Source organism: Sebastes umbrosus, chromosome 7, assembly GCF_015220745.1.
Source record: "Sebastes umbrosus isolate fSebUmb1 chromosome 7, fSebUmb1.pri, whole genome shotgun sequence".
In the NCBI taxonomy this organism is placed as follows: Eukaryota; Metazoa; Chordata; class Actinopteri; order Perciformes; family Sebastidae; genus Sebastes; species Sebastes umbrosus.
The window spans coordinates 33,022,497-33,041,452 of NC_051275.1; the positions used below are offsets into that span (position 1 = coordinate 33,022,497).

Genomic DNA, 18,956 nt, shown 5'->3' on the forward strand with positions numbered 1-18,956 from the left:
AGCATCCACCTGCATGTCCAGTAGCTTAGTCCTGAGCAGGGCAGGTCGTATGCTGTTAAAAGCACTGGAGAAGTCAAAAAACATGACTCTCACATTGCTCCCTGCTTCTTCCAGGTGAGCATATGCCCTGTGCAGCAGAAAGATGATGGCGTCATCCACTCCGATGCGGGGCTGATAGGCAAACTGCAGAGGGTCTAGTGATGGCTTGTCCAGCGAGTGTAGGTGCTTCAGGACTAGCCTTTCCAGTGACTTAATGGCATGTGAAGTCAGAGCCACTGGTCTGTAGTTACTGAGGGTGTTTGGGTGCTTTTTCTTGGGGACAGGAACAAGGCATGATGTTTTCCACAAAGCAGGAACCGCCATCAGGCTCAGGCTTAGGTTGTAGATGTGTTGAAAAACCACACACATCTGAGTAGCACAGCCTTTGAGTACTCTGGGGCTGAGGCCATCAGGGCCTGCGGCCTTTACTGGACGCAGAACTCTCTTCTCACATCCTCAGCAGTGATGTTGATTGACCCTGGAGAGCCGTTATAGAGCCCTGATGGGCGAGGGGGGCAAGTGGGCTGAGGTGAATGAACAGGAGCCGGGGAAGTCGTTGAGGGGAGATGGTGGGGTGAGGCTGATGAAGGGAGGGGGGAGGGATGTGGAGGTGAATGGTGGCGCGAGGGAGCCAGGTGAGAAGTGGAAGGGGAGGTGTGTGGAGGTGAATGGACAAAATAAGGAATGGCCAGAGACATTGGAGAAAGATTTTGAGGTGAGGGAGCAGTGGGAGGGGGGTCATAGGATAACCTTGGGGGATGGTGGGCAGAAGCCACGTCATCAAACCTGTTAAAGAACCGATTTAACTCATTGGCCTCATCCAGGTCTCCTTCCATCCCCCGGTCAGTCTTTTTGCCATGGCCAGTGAGGGTTCTTATGCCACTCCACACATCCCTGATGTTGTGTTGCTGGAGTTTTCTCTCAAGCTTCCCTGGTGTTGCTTCTTTGCATTTTGACTACTCTATCTATGTTTCCCAGCCTGCTTCCTGCTGACATATCAAAAGAAAGGCAAATACACTGCATATGTGTGCACATCATTTTCTGTTAAAGTATTTCTGGTGTAAAAAGTAGTAAAAAGAGTTAAAGTATTTGCTGTTGGTTCCATACAGAGAAGGACATAGGTAAATATGTTAAATAAACATTCTTCACACTCCAGAGCAATAGGTGGGGGTAGCAGGAACGCCAGTTGCCCACCAAACAAAGAAACAGGAAGTGGTTGTAATGTGAGAAAACACATGTGTGTGTTTTTATTCTTTCTTCTGAATTATAAATGTGGATCAAAACGGCCTTTGACTGCAGTATGATTTAGCTTTGTCTCTTTTCAACTTGTTGTTGGACTGTTACTCATTTGTTGGAGTCAAATAGATACAACTGGTGATTTTAGGTTGGCTTTTGATATGGAAATACAGCATTGCATGATGGGAAATATAAGCATTTTTTCTCAAGTAAAATGTAAATAATCTTTGTCAGCCTTAGTACAAAAGCTTTTCTTCTATATTACACTCCTGTAGTTTCTCAGGCTCCATAAAGTCTATGGTTTTGTTAATTTCTATATTGTTAAAAATAAAATGTTATAATGTGTGCAACAATAAACTGTTAATAAATAGTTTATTAATGTAATCAGAATGTAATTGTTATCATCTCTTATCAGATATACAATATATAATTATGAACTAATTATTTTATCTTACATAAACTAATGATAAAATAACAGAAATTATAGCATTACTAATAATTAGTAAACATCATTAATTATAATTAAATTGTTTGTTAACAGTAAAAAACAATCAACTAGATTTAAATAACTAATACATTTACCATTTATAAATGATGGTTATTATAAAGTATTACCTACTGTTTTACTGAGTACACCTAAACTCATCATTCACTGCCAGACCTCTGTTACATTGACTGTGTGGAAAATACCCTCCTCACCTCCAACACTTCCCTAGTGTTGTTTTTTTTGCCTTTTGGCTAATCTATCTATGTTTCCCAGCCTGCTCTCTAATGACATATCAAAAGAAAGGCAAATACACTGCATATGTGTGCACATCATTTTCTGTTAAAGTATTTCTTCTTGCTGTTGGTTCCATACAGAGAAGCACATAGATAAATATGTTAAATAAACAGCATTCTTCACACTCCAGAGCAATAGGTGGCAGTAGCAGGAACGCCAGTTGACCACCAAACAAAGAAACAGGAAGTGGTTGTAATGTGAGAAAACGTGTGTGTTTTTAGTCTTTCCTCTGAATTATAAATGTGGCTCAAACAGCTTTTGACTGCAGTATGATTTAGCTTTGTCTCTTTTCAACTTGCTGTTGGACTGTCCCTCATTTGTTGAAGTCAATAGATACAACTGGTGATTTTAGGTTGGCTTTTGATATGGAAATACAGCATTGCATGATGGGAAATATAACAATTTTTTTCTCAAGTAAAATGTAAATAATCTTTGTTGGCCTTAGTACAAATGTTTTTCTTCTATATTACACTCCTGTAGATTCTCAGGCTCCGTACAGTCTCTGATTTTGTTAATTTCTATATTGTTAGCATCATCAGTCAGCATGGTATGTCTGTGAATTACTCCCCTGTCTCTGAGCTGTACAACTCATACTTACCTGGCAGGGGAGATACCATGATCAAGAAGGTGGTTCACCCAGGGCGAGGCTTAGCCATTGCACTCCGGCTGAGCTGACCTCTGCGAATTCCCCAAATGTGGGAATCTCGACTGCATAATTTGTGGTAGTGGGGGACTGCGTTCGCGCTCTCCCCTGATAACATGTATAATGAAAATTCAAATAGCTTTGAACAGATACATTTGCTATGATGCTGTTCAAGCTTAAATAAAAGTTAATATTGTTACCATGTAACTCTGTGCTACTATTCAAGAATAGAATAATATTATTAATATACCCTCACACATACCAGTATTTAGTTTATTTAATTCAGATTCAGTCAATCAATCTCTAATGTGAAATCTGTCACCACGACTCTCTGTTGATTTGTTTTGAAATCATCTGCAGATCGCAAATTTGCTGTTTATTGTCATTGTATTAAATACAACGAGATTAAAACACAGGTAAAACACACATAGTTATAAAGTAAATAAAATAGGTATAGTAGATGTAATAAATAAATATAAACAGAAGTGTTACACTAGAAGTATAAAATATAAAAATAGATGTAATGTTAACAGAGGTAATTGCACTTGTAAAATAGGTAGGGTAGATGTAATAAATAAAATGTAAACAAAGTTGCACTTGAGGTGTATATTGCATCAAGGATATATTGCACAGATAAATGTATTCACATTCAGTGTATTAATGCATAATAATATTATTAATATACCCTTACACATACCAGTATTTAGTTTATTGAATTCAGATTCAGTCATTCATTCTCTAATAAATGTGAAATCAGTCACCACGACTCTCTGTTATATTTTGAAATCATCTGCTGAAAAATCAACGAATAAATGTATTGTGTAGTAGTAGTGAATTTATATTACCCTGTTTGGTATCACTTAATAATAACCACCATTTAATAATGGTAAATTGATAGTTAATTAAACTTAGTTAATAATAATAATAATAATAATAATTAATGATGTTTTTTTTACTGTTAAGAAACAATGAAATAACTAATAATATCTAATCATTATTAGTATTGCTATAATTTATGTTATACATATATATCATATATATAACAGTTTATTGTTGGACACATCATAATATTTTATATACTATATTATACGTATTTGTTAATGATTGTTAAATCATTTGTAAACTTTAAAGAACTTGTTTGTAAATCATCTATAAACATTACAGAAATAGATCTTTGTAACAGTTTATTAATGGTTAATAATAAAGTAATAATATATCAATGGGAGTGGGCAAATATGCTTGTTTAAGCAAATGTATGCATACATTTATTACTGGAAATCCATTAATAACACAAAACAATGACAAATATTGTACAGAAACCCTCACAGGTACTGCATTTAGCATAAAAATATGACAGTGACAGTTTTTCCTCGCCAAATGTTAGCGTAATTTTGGAGCGTTATTTATTCTCCTACATGATAAGCTATTATGACTTGATTGGTACTCTATCTTAAAAATCGCAAGTTGCGTTAATTTTGACAGCCCAGACATTTTTTGGCCATTTGTGGGACTTTTTTTCTGACTTTTTTTCTTACATTTGTTATAATTTTCAGACTTTATTTATTTTGTACCTGTTTCTAAAAAAAAAATTGACTTTTTTTCCTAACATTTAACTTTTTCCGTACAATTGTCGGAAATTTTCGCATATTTCTTCTATATATAATTTTCGGACTATTATTCCGACACTTTTCAGACTATTTTTATAACTTTCTTTGGGACATTTTTGAGACCATTTTTGGGACTTTTTTCTGACTATTTTTGGGACTTTGTCGGATATTTTTCGGATATTTTCCTGACATTTTTTTATAACTTTCTTTGGGACATTTTTGAGACCATTTTGGGGAATTTTTTCTGACTATTTTTGGGACATTTGTCCGATTTTTTTCAGACATTTTTGGGACTTTTTTCTGATATTTTCTGACTTTTTTTTTCTCTGACATTTGTTAGACATTTTTCTGACATTTCCTGACTTTTTTTTGGACATCTTTCAAACATCTTTGGGACTTTTTCCAGACATTTTTCTGACATTTCTTTTTTTCTGTACATTTGTTGGACATTTTTCCTTTTTTAGATATTAATTTCCCTTTTTTTCCTGCTATTTTTTGGACATTTTTCAGACATATAAATGTCTGGAAAATGTTTTTCCGACATTTTTCAACAGATGTCCAAAAAAGTTTTTGGGATATTTGTTTGGACTTTTTTTCGGACTTTTCACAAATATTTTTTGACATTTTTTGGACATGTACGAAAGTATTATAAAGTGTTACTGTCTAAGTAAATAAAACTACTAATACGTTTTGTCAAAGCAGTTATGCTATTGTCAGTATGTCGTTTTTTTGTGTGAAACAAACTCTGTATCAGCTGGTTATTATTTTCTTCTGTCTTGATTAAGGTATAACTTGCCCTCCTTGCTGCTTCGGTTTTTTGTCTGCAGGGACTGAACCTGAGGCAGCATAATTAGCAGTATGGGACACACCTTACCTCAGTCTGCCCCATGCTTAACAAGGTTTAAGGCTAGAGAAGCATCCAGTCCGGTGAGATCTACATTACAGGGCTCTGCCCTGAAGGCCTTTTGTTTTTTATTCTTTGCTTTTACAGAGAAACACCCATGCAGCACACACTCCCTTATCCACGCCCTTCATTCGTCAACATAATACATGTCTCCCATTTGGCTGCAGTCTATGAGCCGGGCTGTGACTTATTCAAAGATGTGCTTCAAAAATGTAATCTTTAGACATTAGGGCCACAAATGTTATTGGTAACCCTCAATTATTGTAACTATTGCTGTACAAATTCAAAGTATATTTTTGATTAGCCACTAAAATTAACAATCAATATTATACATTGTTTAGCTATCCCAAAGTCAGTATAACATTGTTAAAAGCTATTTTTAACAGCTTTCAGAAAGTGTTGAAGAACGAGATAATATCAGATTTATCTTTGCGGTAAATTACCTACTCCAACATGGAAGTCCACTTGTGCGACTTGACTTTTTATATATATATATATATATAACAATTGGTTTGCAGCTTCTAGTGATTTTGAAATTGTAATAAGTACAGCAATGCCATATTTTTAATTAACTATGCTGCCGTTTTGTTAAACTGCACAGCTGCACCTCAATGTGTACAGTAAACACCGACCCACATACAAGTTGTGTACAGATGCCACTGTGCTTTTCTTAACATGTCCTCAACACTCCCAAAAAATGCTCATTGTACAATTTTAAATTAATCACAAATTTTTTATCTGTTAAAAATGTACCTTAAAGAGAGATTTGTCAAATATTCAATAATCTTATCAACATGGGAGTCAGGGCTCTAAACTAACTTTTTTCACCATCCTCGTGGAACCGTCACGAAATGACTGTGGACCGTACCAAATTTAAAATCTTTGTTTTTCTACATTATCATGAGTTAATCATTCAAAGTGACCTTTAACATAAATAAAACATCAAAAGTGGGTTATTTTTGTTCATAAATTTATAATTTATCCAAAACTTTCTTTTATTTTAAAAAGTAATGTTTTTTGTTTTTTAATAATTTGCATGTTTGTTTTGATTTTGATGTTAACAATGCAGCTAAATTAAATTAAAATATTCTCTATGTGTAAAAAGATTTTGCATACGGGCCATATGCCAGTTTTTCCTCTCCAAAATTTAGGAGCGTTATTTAACCTCCTTTGAGACAAGCTAGTATCACATGATTCTTTAGGTTTTTTAGTTTCATATGATGCCAGTATCTTCACTCTAGCTTTTAAAACTAAGCCCGAGAAAGTTGCGTTAATGTGTTAAAGAAATTTGCTAAAACTAATTATATATATAATTATATTATAAATATATATACATACATTTGCATAAAGCAGTATATTTGCCCTCTCCTATGTTGATAAGAGTATTAAATACTCCAAATCTCCATTTAAGATACATTTTGAACAGATAAAATATGTGCGATTAAAATGCGATTAATCACAATTTATTATTTTAATCGATTGACAGCCCTAATTATTATAGATGAAGCTATCCAACAGTATATATAGTAATTAAATTTATCTCTGGGTTTACCAGTAGCAACATTAAAGTGATGATCATTTTCTAAAGTTGTAAAACTGCTGTCAGGCAGTGACAACAGACATGCCCTGCCCTCGGGGGAGAGGGAGGAGCGTCACCAAGGTAACAAACTCCTTTATTAGTTTCTGACCTTTCGAACGCTACACCTCATCATAGCTGATGTGCTACTTGAGGAAGTAAACATTATTTTGTCGTACACGATCAAGACTTGATTCCTATAAGATGGCAACAAATAAGATGGACGATGGACAGGAGCCGGACACAGTGGAACAAGAGAAAGACCCAGAAGAGGACGAGGAGAATAATCTGGATTGGCTCCTCGGAAATGACTCCAAATCAGAGATAATTCAAGCACCTATGGACACCAACGTCCACATGCCTAGGTAACCGGTCCTACCGGTGTTTGGTTTCACTGGTTACACACCTTTAAATAGTGAATGGCACAAGCTGGCTGCTGGATATGTCAACACAGAAATCTATGTGGTTCTATAGCTGCTAAGAAAGAAAATGCATTTTAGCCGTTAGGGACTGATAAGTATCAGGTAACATGTGGGGGCGGGTGTCAGGTAAACATGCTTCAGCTTGTTTAGTTCCCCAAGGGACACATACATTGTGTTATCATTATCAAAGTGTTCTTTGCCTGCTGTTTTTAAGGATTACTGTTGTTGAAATATTGTTTAATTATTGCATAGTTGGTAATCCTGAGCTGCATTGTTTGACTTGTATGTTTTTTTTACATTTCAGACCAGATGCCACTATTGACGGCTGTTCCAGTAAAGAGTTCACTAGGGAGAGAGTCTTTAATGCAGCGTCCCAGGGAGACACAACCCAACTTGATGGGTTGCTTGACTACCTGAGACTTAATGATAAGCAACTTACGAGCCCAGAATTCACAGGCAAGTTGGAAGGAAGCACTTGTATGTGTCTTATTTATAACTAACAATGTTCTGCTGTTTTATATAGCCATGTTGGTTTGAAATGGTACAGCCACGTGTCCTCAAAAGCATTTTTGTGCAGTGAAATGCAATATTTGTCATGCAAAGCAAGACTGTTTGCTGGAGGCTAAAAGACTTTTGTTTAGAAAAGCCGTCACTGAGGGAGAGTAGAAGTGGTCCGAATCATTGGATAAGGACAATTGAATTTAGAATCTCATGTGTAACATGCAAAAAAAAAAGTAAACCCGAAGAAGCTGGTTGTGAATTGTGTTTTTAAAACTCATTAATTAAAGTTAATATGAATCATCAGAAACTCTCTACACATTGATGATTAGTGTGATGTGAAACAAAATTATGTTTTGTGCACAACTTTCAGATGAAGCAAATGGGAAAACGGCGCTCCTGAAAGCTTTGCTGAAACTAAAAGATGGCAGAAACGACACAGTGGAAGTCTTCCTTGACATAGCCGAGAAAACCGGAGACTTAGAAAATTTAATCAACGCACCTTACACAGATCCTAGCTACAAAGGTAGGTAAAAAAAGTGATTGCATTTCTGAAGCTGATGGTCTAAAGCAGGGGTTTTCAAAGTCTGAGACTGTGGGCATCCACTCGGACAAAGCTTGGAAAATTCAATTCCTGGATGCCTATAAGATCATGTATATGTTATTTGATCCTATAGTCACTCAGCAATTGAGCCAACATAGCCTTTTATTGTTGTTTGACATAACTCCAGGCTACACCAAAAAAATAATGAAAGGTCTGTCCCACGGCTTTTATTATGAATCTGGGAAAGTGGGAAAAACTGCATCTCTGAACTAAATCACACACATGTAGGCTAATCTATGTGATCTTCTTTCGATAACTAATGTAATATTTTTTCACTTTTATTCACTGAGGATAGAGGATGTCATATAAGTAATAAGTAAAACTGACTTTACTAGAAAGCCAGAGTTTATATGAAAAATAATTGGCCTCTTTCATTGTGAATTCTGGAAAGTAAAACTTGACTGGTAAAAACCTGTATCTCTGCTCATACAGAGAGGGTGACTAGGTACGTACGCCTCATATAAAATTTAAAATCCATATATTACACTCATCACAAATTGATGCTATTGCTATCACTAGATACAGCTGATTTTAATTCATTTTAATTTTGATTGTATACATTCAGGATGACTTACTATTGTCTGTTCAAATCCATTTAAAGGAACAGTATGTAACATTTCGGGGATCTATTAGCAGAAATGGAATATTCATAACTATGTTTTCATTCCTGCTAACCACCCCACAGAGGTTAAATTCCTGGGTTCCCCTACCATTCAGCCAAAACTGAAGAAGCTTTTCGGATGAGAAGTGAAACGTCTTCAAGAACCTAAACCAAGTCCAGTTGCTGCTGATTTAACCCTTACTCAGATAAGAATAGTTGTGTTTTCGTTAGCTTAGAATGAGTCCTTCATATCTACATAGGGAGCGGGTCGTCTTCACAGAGTCTGCCATGTTGCTCCGCCATGTTGCTCCGCCATGTTTCTACTAGGGATGTCACGATACCAGAAATCTAGTAGTTGATACTAATACCAGTGAATTTCCATGATTCTCGATACCCAATTCGATACCACCGTAAAAAAAAAAAGGAAAATTATGAGACTTTATTCCTCAGGTATTGCTCAATGACTGTAAGTAAACAGAAGAGGCTGTACACACACACACACACACACACACACACACACACACACGCACTCTCTATATATATCCTAAGATTGCAAGTAGTTTAAACTCACTGACATGATAACAGACCATTAGACCATTAAATATTTATTTAAAATGCTAATGTTATATTTTGATGACAATTAAAAAAGCATTACTTTTCATAGATTTAGCTATAAACAACAAAAGATAGAAATTCAGTTCAGTTCAGTTTTTTTCCCCAACGAGTGAATCCTCTTCTCAAACAAATTAATAAAGGATCTCTGAAAAAGTAAACAAACCCAACATCTCGACGCTGCTGCATGGCGCTCCGACACACAGAGAGCAGAGGACAGAAGCCTTCAGAGAGTTACTCGCCAAACGTAAAATCCACCCGCATTTGGCGCATGTTAATTTCGGACCCTGATTACAGGCATCGTACGGTATCTTCGGTACTGTAGAAAAAGAGTACCGTCACATTTTTAGACTTTTGGCATCGACTTGGTACCGAAGTATCGGTTCTCGTGACAGCCCTAGTTTCTACAGTAGCCCAGAACGGACAAACCAAACACTGGCTCTAGAGAGAGACTTTCACGTTCTTACGTTACCTGAAGGCCACCGAACTACGACTGCAGTAACGTGAGCTACAGAGTGCAAAACCGTGGTACTGCCAGCCGCCGTCTGACTTCAGTTGCACCTTAAGTAGTGTTATTATGGGTAGGATGGCCTCTGAGTGAGGAGAATGGTGTTACCACAGTTTTGTACTCGGCGGCTACGCCATTAGATGCCACCAAATCCAATACACGGGTCCTTTTAAAGATAGAGCGGAGTGAACGATGTAGAACCTGGCCATGAATAAGTGGTGCTTGTATAGGTACAATATACTGTAATAGTGTAGACGTTTAAGACTTAATGTCCATCAGATCACATTTGTCATGAGAGAGTTTAGAGACTTTATCTTAATCTTAAGGGACTAACAGTGTGCAGAACACATTAACAGCCTTTAACAATAAATCTCATGTGACTCACAGGTCAGACAGCCCTGCACATCGCCATTGAGAGGAGGAGCTTTTACCACGTGGACCTTCTGGTCCAGAAAGGGGCAGACGTGCAAGCCAAAGCCAACGGGAATTTCTTCCAGCGTCATAAAGGACTGGGCTTTTATTTTGGTGGGTGATTGCATCTTAAAAAATAACCAGAAGCTACATTTTCCATCCCAGTTGTGTATGACCAAATCGCTAAACTGCCCTTTGTGTGTTTCCAATAGGAGAGCTTCCTCTGTCACTGGCTGCCTGCACCAACCAGCCCGATCTTGTGTCCTTCCTCATCGAGAACTCCTACAGAAGAGCTGACGTGACTGACAAAGACTCACAAGGAAACACTGTCTTGCACGCCTTGGTGGTCATAGCAGACAATACGGAAGACAACACAGCCATGGTTGCAAAGATGTACGACGAGATCCTTATTCAGCACAACAGACTTGAGAAAGATGTCCTGTTGGAAGCGATTGAAAATAATAAGGGGATGACTCCTCTGAAGTTAGCAGCCAAGCTGGGCAAGATCGGGGTAAGTCTTGTTTCTTTTTAAGGTCTTTGTGTGTGTTTTCAGATACAATACAATGTGTAACAGTCCTATTTAACATGGGTGCATTCCCTTATAACACTATAACTGACAATGGAAAACTTGCCATATGTGTGTAGGGTATGAGAGGATGCTCATGAACGGATTGCTGCACAGGCCTATTGGGCTTTGGCTCACGGGCCCAACAGGTTAGGGGGTCCCTGGATCGGAGCCTCTGTTTGAAATTTACTGCTAACATTTCCTGTTGGGAAGTCACAAAGAGAGACAAAACATCTACTAAGGGATTAGGGATTCTCATTTTTAAAAATGTTCTTAACCGATAACCGACCCTCATTAACCGATTATTAACCATTAACCGACAAGATTTGTGCCTCGCGCCACCTGCAGTGTATGAGCACAACAGACAACTGAGACCCCCTTCACCCGTCCGGGAGCGTTAACTTAGCAGCCACGCTGCTTCGTGTAGTGACGCAGACATGCAGCCACTTTCCCAGTAATAGTCTCCACCGCACATTTAGTTTAGTTTAGCAGATTGTCAGCTGTGTGTCTGCCTGGCTTAACGACACTCTGTCTGCCCGGATTAACGATAGCGATTGGCCGATAAACAGTGTGTGTATTTGTGATACGTTAGCAGCTCTAGCATTGCCGGAGGCTGCTTGCTCGCCGCCGCCACACACATACAGTCTGTCAGCGTGATGTAACTTTAACGAATGTCTGTGTGTGTGGAGGCGGTGAGTGTGAGGTTGTTGGTGGCGTTATAGCAGTGAACGTAGGTGTAGCTGTGTGAACAGTTTATTTCCCTAAATAAATGCTACGAAAGTACAACTCCTCCGCTCAAGCGAGCCGGAGAGACAGGAGCCGACTTCCTTTATCCTGCAACTCCGGCTCCGCCTCTTAAGGCGGGCTGTTAAGGTGGACCAGCTTTTCTCCTTAAAGTGACAAGCCGCTCAGTTTTATAATTAATTATAAATATTTCTTATAACCGTTTTAACCGATAGCGTTAATCGGTTAAAATGCTTAATGTCGGTTAACGGTTAAACGGTTAATTATGAACATCCCTATAAGAGATGCAAAAGGACCAAAAAGAGACACAAAAAGACCAAAAAGAGAGACAAAACATCTACTAACGAATGCAAAATGACCAAAAAGACATGCAAAACATCTACAAAGAGATCCAAAATGACCAAATAGATGTCCCTTTGAATCTGTGTGTTCTTATGTAGGAGGGGTGGGGGCCCTTTACGCGTCTGTGCACAGGGGCCCATTGTTTGATAATCTGTCCATGATAACATAATCATCTCCTTTCTGCTCTCATTGGCCAGCTGTTCAAGCACATGTTACAACGGGAATTCGTGGGTGAGGAGATGAGGCCGCTGTCCAGGAAGTTTACAGAATGGGTCTATGGACCCGTTCGCTCATCGCTCTATGACACGAGCTCCATCGACACCATCGAAGACGACTCTGTGTTGGAGATAGTCGTCTTCGGGACTGAAATTCCAGTAAGAAATATCTAACTTTAAACGATGTGCACATTAAAATCTACAAAATTTTAGGTCTACAAAGTAGGATATTTACTGATATGGGGGTGGCAGTGAAGTATCCTAAACAGTGACAGGAATAGTCATTGGCGTGGTTGCATGCAAGAGTCAAAGTGCAAGAGCAGCATATTTGGAGTACAATCATCAAAATCAAGAGCACAGCTAGATGGTATTATGCACTGAAAAGCACAGAAAAATTGCCAGTGCTTTCAAGCTTTCATCGCCTTCACGAGGCGCTGATTAAAGGCTTTTGGAGTGTCGCTGTGAAAGGTTAAATTTGACTTTCAATGTGGAAATGATCCTGTTTGCCTCAGAATCGTCCTGAGATGCTCCAGATCGAGCCTCTGCGCAGTCTTCTGGATGATAAGTGGGACCGGTTTGCTTACAAGTTATTCTGGATGAATTTCGTGGTATACCTGCTGTACCTGATCATCTTCACCTGTGTGGCCTTCTACAGAAAGCGAGGAGTGGTAAGATCAAAAACACACAGAACAAAAACATCTTCTAACTTAAAACAGGACAAACAGATCTGAGCAACGACTCCTAACCTTTTGACCTGCAGCCACCGTTTCCCATTCAAGATGTCCCGCGGGACTACTTTCGTTGCATTGGCGAGATCATCAGTGTCCTTGGAGCAGTGTGGTTTTTCTTTAAAGCGGTGAGAAAGTGGTATCTGGTTCCAGTAGTTCACACAAAAAGAGTCCAAATTAATTTCTAACTATTTCCATATATCTGACTCCTGAATCCACAGATAGTTATTTTCAAGAGGAACCCCCCAACCTTCAATTCTCTATACACGGACGGATTCTGTGAGATTCTGTTGTAAGTATCGCCATTAACCCCTTGTTGAAGAGGACCTATTATGCTCAATTTCAGGTGATTACCTGCTAGAACATTTTTACATGCTTTAATGTAAAAAAAAACGTTATTTTTCTCATACCGGCTGTGCTGCAGCACCTCTTTTCACTCTCTGTCTGAAACACTCTGGACCTGTTCAGACTTGGTATTAACATGTGTCCTCAGTGATCGGATCACAAGTGGACAGCTTTAAGTACGTCTGTTCACACCTGGCGTTAGAATGCGTCTCCACATGCGTCTTGAGTGACCACTTGTGATCAGATCTCACTTCCCGACTCTACTGTATATGCAAATAAACATGTAGTAAACACACGGCTAATACAGCAGACGTTGTGACGTAATATTACACAAATGTCAGTAGTAATATTCTACATATTCGTGAATTTGGGTACATTTTATTAACATCAAAATAAAAGGTTATTGCACCAGCGGTCCCCGGGGCCGGCACTGCTGCCTTTACCAGGAAACAGCGGCGTACAGAGCTTCTGAGAGCCGGGATGAGAGAGAGCGGGCAGGCGTCAGCTTCGTGCAAAGCACCGGAACAAAAACACATCTCCGACAGTATGATAATAATGCACGTCCCTTGCCTAGTCTGATAGTCTGTAGATATGTAGCCTATAGATAAGATATATTGTAATTAGGGCTGTCAAAGTTAACGCTTTAACGCAAATTCCTTTTAATATCACTAATTTCTTTAACGCATTAATGCACTCGATCTTTCATAGGTTGTAGCGGGCTCAGTTCTAAAGTTAGGGTGAAGATACTGGTATCATATGAAACTAGAAAAACCTAAAGAATCCACTGGTACCAACCATGTCATACTAGCTTGTCGGCAAGGTGGCTAAATAACTCTCCAAATTTTGGCAAGGAAAATGGGTCTCCCCTTTACAGACATGCCCACTTTATGATAATCACATGCAGTTTGGGGCAAGTCATAGTCAAGTCAGCACACTGACACACTGACAGCTGTTGTTAGACTCATCCAACTCCCCTACCGCCTGTTGTGTGTCTTTTCGCTCTTAAAACTACGTCACCACAGTCACTCCTGGCATAGTTTCCCTGTGAGTTAAGAGTTGCCACGGATGGGTTTACATTGTAGTTAATGGAACTTCCGGTGTGTCTTCAACCACCATGAAAGGGTGCCTTGTGCGGCAGCATCGAACGCCGACGGCTGTGACAGAGCGTCGTTATTTGACGCCCTGGGAATGAGAACGGACTGGTGTAGCACACTAAAGAAAAAGGGGGAAAAAGATCAGAAACATAATAGGTCCTCTGTAATATCATTGCTTTCTTACCACTCCACTTTGTTTTGCAGTTTCCTGCAGGCAATACTCGTTCTGGTCTGCCCAGTTTTGTACTTCTGTGGGCGGAGAGAATACGCTGGACTCCTCGTGATGGCGCTGGCGCTCGCCTGGATCAACGTTCTTTACTACTCAAGAGGCTCTAAACGAATGGGGATGTACGGTGTCATGATGGAAAGAGTAAGAATTAAGTTTAACAGTGTGGAACATTTTGGGGATCTATTAGTAGAAATGGAATATAACATTCAGAACTATCTTTTCATTAGTGTATAATCACCTGAAAGTATAGGCCTTTACACACCGGGGGCGTGATGAATAAACAACACGAAAATGCGAAAATGCTTGCCTCGCTCTGGGGCTTTTATTGTGACGGGTAAGAACGGAAGGAGTGGATCTGGTCTGCGCTGCTTTTGTCAAGGTTGAAATGGGTAATAAAGTTTGATGTCATGGTTCGGACCAAGGCCTATAGAAGGAGGCTGGGACACTGGCGGACACAGGTCTTGGGGTATGGGGTACAACACATGCGCAGTGTAACTGAAGCTGAGGTTGTGCGTTGTGATTGGCTCAATTTTGTCGAGTGCAGACCAGATTTTACTGCGCATGTGTGGTACCCCAAAGATATGACGCGTTCATGAAGCGTGACCCAGCCTCCTTCAATAGGCCTTGGTTCGGACTACGAAGCCTGCTTGTTGTTTAATAAACATAGGCGCAACTCAATCGGTTCAGCACAACGTGATTGGTTGATGCCTTCATTCACGGTGCCAAAGCTCAGAAAATCTTTTTTTGCCATGTAATATTTGGTGTGAAAGTACTCAAAAACAACAGTTGGAAAAAGCATACTGACGTGCAAATGAATTGCACGGAAAAAAAACGCTACTGGTGTTTAACGGCCTTAAGAATCGTGTTTTCGTTAGCTTAGAATGAACCCTTCACGGAGTCCGCCATGTTGCTCCGCCATGTTTCTAGAGTAGCTCAGAACGGACAAACCAAACGCTGACTCTGAGACTTTCATGTTTTACGTTACCTGAAGGCCACCGTAGTTCTCTGACACGCTTGTCAAACTGTGGGAACGTGAGCCGCGGAGTGCAAAATTGTGGTACCGCCAGCTGCCGTCTGACTCCCGTTGCTCCTAAAGTAGTGTTATTATTGTGAGGATGGCCTCTGAAGGGGGCCAACATCGTTACCATGGTTTTGCACTCTGCGGTTTACGTTACCACAGTCTTGGAAAGGGAGAAGTGAGCGGAGGGGTACTCAGTTGGTTGCAATCTGTAACCACACCACTAGATGCCACCAAATCCTTCACATTGTCAAAAGTCTCAGAGTGAGACATGAGTTGCCTGATTTAAAGTCTGTTTCTCTTTTTAGATGGTCCTGGGTGACCTATTTCACTTTTTAGCCGTCTATTCGGTCATGCTTGTTGGATTTGCTGCTGGTAAGACGTTCATATACTCCAAATACAAAAAGTTAAGCATATGCAGAATAAAGACTTTAAGATGTTTTCCAAAGTAAAGATTTCTGACTTCAATTTTCTCCTCATCCGTAGCTATTGTGGCTATCGACGACGACGACTTCATTCCTCCAGCTCAGCGTCTCAATACCACCGTTCCAGCTTCCACTGAGGGCAGGAAGCCACGTTACAATGACCTCCGTTTTACATTGCATGAATTGTTCAAGTTCACCATTGGAATGGGAGACCTGGGGTTCACCGACGATTATCAGTACAAGGAAGTTTTCTACATCTTACTTTTCTGGTACATCGTTCTCACCTACATCCTGCTGCTCAACATGCTCATAGCCTTGATGGGTCACACGGTCGACAGAATCTCCAACGAAAACGAAAACATCTGGAATCTGCAGGTGGGAAGCTGTTCTAGTCTGCAAACACGAAACCTGATGTTCACTAGGGGTGGGGGAAAAAAAATAGATTCACCCATGTATTGCGATTTTTTTTTTTTAATTTTTTTTTTACAATTTTGAAATAGATTTTTAATGCCAGAATCAATATATTTGTTTATGATAAATATGTTTCTAGATTGTGTGCAAACAAAATAAATCTTGAAAAACACCAAAGAGCTGACACACCTTTTGTGTAAACCAATAACATTTTGTCGCACATCCTTAGAGGGCTTTTACCATTCTGGACATGGAGAGGACTCTGCCGAGGTGCCTGAGGACGAAGCTGTTCGCCGGGGCGTCCAAGGTGGTTCTCGGAAAGGACAAGACTCATAGATTTTTCAGGTAAACCATCATTGGATGTGTCTGATATCAGCTCCTGTTGTCAGTCTGCACAGCTGTAGAACATTATTATGGAAACATGTCGAATTGTTTAGCTTGATACAAACTTTGTCTTCGAAAGTATTAAAATTAGGGCTGTGAGTCAATTAAAATATTTAATCGTGATTAATTGCAAATAATAACAAGTGACATCAGAATCAGAAATACTTTATTGATACTGGGGGGAAATTACAGTTGTTCCTTTTTAGAATAAAAATGTATATAAACACAGAAGTTATAAGAAAAATAGATAAGAAATAAGAATAGAGATAGCAAATATACAATATAATCAAAGAAATCACAGAAAAGTAAGTATAGGGGACATCAGATTAGTGCATACATTTTATTTTATTAAGTAATATATTTTAACATTTTTAATTAATGAAAAAAATATTTCCAAGTTGCATGTTCTGTCATTTATTATTCCATTACTTTTCCTGGTGTTTTAGATTTTTGCCGTGGTATTGTTTCAGTATGGGTATCGAGATATTTGGGCAGGGTATCATATCGAAGTCAGAATTTTGGTATCGTGACAACACTAATTGTGTCGACAAGAGAATACAATGGATGCCACTAATTACCGTTAAATCCTGTAACGTGAAGTCACGTCAAGCATTTCTAGTGTTCAACGTGATCATGGAGTCTTCTTTGACCTCAGGGTGGAGGAACTGAATTGGAAACAATGGAGGTCAGATGTTGGTTATATCCAGGATGAAGACCCTGGGGAAAACGAAGTGATGTCCCCTGCCCCCATCGTCTCTCCTAGTAGGACAACACAACACACACACACACACACACACAAAACTTGCTCTTTTCTTACTGCTAAGATGTCACTAACTCTGAGTTTCCATTTAATCTTTCAGGGCGTCTGTGGACCCTAAATCCGTTCTTGCAGAGACTTCGTGACAGACGTCACCGCCAACGACAGCCATCCAGCAGCATGGCCTAGGCTCAGCAGCACATCAAGATCCAGATCCAGTTAACAATCTGAACACTCAGATTCAGGTCTCGTGAGCATTTATTTGCAGCCACAGTCACAACCAAATGTTTTTTATTATTATACCACGGCAACTTTTTATACTATACCAATTCTGAAGAAAAACAATAATAGTCTGGCCAGTACGTGTATACAGGTGATAACAGTGACAGAATTATGCCTTTATGAAACACTAATGCACTTGTTATGACTGTTATTGTTTGTAAATAGGTCATGTCTGTAGAATATGTCTCGTCTGATTAAGTGATTACTAACTTAAATGAAGGATAAATATGAGGGATGCACAATATGGATTTTTTTCAGCCGATACCGATAATTACCATGCTTCTCATGACCGATAAGATAACCGATAATTTCACTTTTTTGTATTTAAAAAAGAAGTTCATAACCTGTAGTTTATGACCACCTGAGGGTAAAAAAGGCTAAGATGCACTGAGCAAATATTAACAATTTAAAGTAGTGATATACCGATACTGACTCAAATAGCTGGATCAGATATCGGTGACAATGGAGCCGATCTATTCAATTCAGTTCTATGTTTAGATACTATACAAATTATATACTGGAATTTTAATTCCTGTTTAAGTTTTTACCAATTTGTTGCTGCATTAACAAGGTTAACACTTGAATTGTAATTCCTGTTAATTGTGAAGATTATTTACCAAGTTGCTGGTGTACGATTTATTCTAAAATTTAGTTTAATAATCAATGAATTTATATTTATGTATTTATTTGTTACATTTAGTTTTACAAAGTTAAGAAAGCAATGTTTAAGTCAAGCCTGGTGTTTCCTTACACATAACAGAATGATCCCAGTCACTCCCACACAGTGAGGCATACAGCTTATTGATTAAACACTGGTATCGGATCAGTACTCTGTATCGGTCGATACCCAAAGTCCAGGTATCGGTATCGGAACTGAAAAAGTCAGATTGGTGCAATCCTTAATTTAAAGGACCAATATGTAATATAGTTACTGTAATAAATCATAAAATGACCATGATATGTCATCAGAGATTA

The 18,956-nt window shown here is 38.9% G+C and overlaps 1 protein-coding gene and 1 non-coding gene across 2 annotated transcripts; both read left to right on the forward strand.

Annotated features, from left to right (window-relative positions):
• The first annotated feature begins 2,646 nt into the window (after positions 1 to 2,646).
• On the forward strand, positions 2,647 to 2,810 carry LOC119492163. Its single transcript, XR_005207735.1, has one exon. It is a non-coding gene; the product is annotated as a U1 spliceosomal RNA (small nuclear RNA).
• A 3,979-nt stretch (positions 2,811 to 6,789) lies between these two features.
• On the forward strand, positions 6,790 to 18,349 carry LOC119491934 (transient receptor potential cation channel subfamily V member 1-like). Its single transcript, XM_037776212.1, has 15 exons — positions 6,790 to 7,151; positions 7,513 to 7,664; positions 8,080 to 8,232; positions 10,419 to 10,556; positions 10,655 to 10,953; positions 12,291 to 12,467; positions 12,821 to 12,976; positions 13,069 to 13,164; positions 13,258 to 13,328; positions 14,680 to 14,845; positions 16,031 to 16,097; positions 16,209 to 16,522; positions 16,788 to 16,903; positions 17,598 to 17,704; positions 17,803 to 18,349. Exons 1-15 carry the CDS (start codon positions 6,991 to 6,993, stop codon positions 17,886 to 17,888), a joined length of 2,259 nt encoding a protein of 752 aa, XP_037632140.1. The 5' UTR covers positions 6,790 to 6,990; the 3' UTR covers positions 17,889 to 18,349.
• Positions 18,350 to 18,956: the final 607 nt, after the last annotated feature.

Bases quoted from the DNA above. Each gene is read 5' to 3' on its own strand.
- LOC119491934 (XM_037776212.1), top strand. From the start codon at position 6,991: ATGGCAACAAATAAGATGGACGATGGACAGGAGCCGGACACAGTGGAA. The intron at 12,468-12,820 runs GTAAGAAATATC...TGTTTGCCTCAG, and splicing joins TCTTCGGGACTGAAATTCCA to AATCGTCCTGAGATGCTCCA. The intron at 14,846-16,030 runs GTAAGAATTAAG...TTCTCTTTTTAG, and splicing joins ACGGTGTCATGATGGAAAGA to ATGGTCCTGGGTGACCTATT.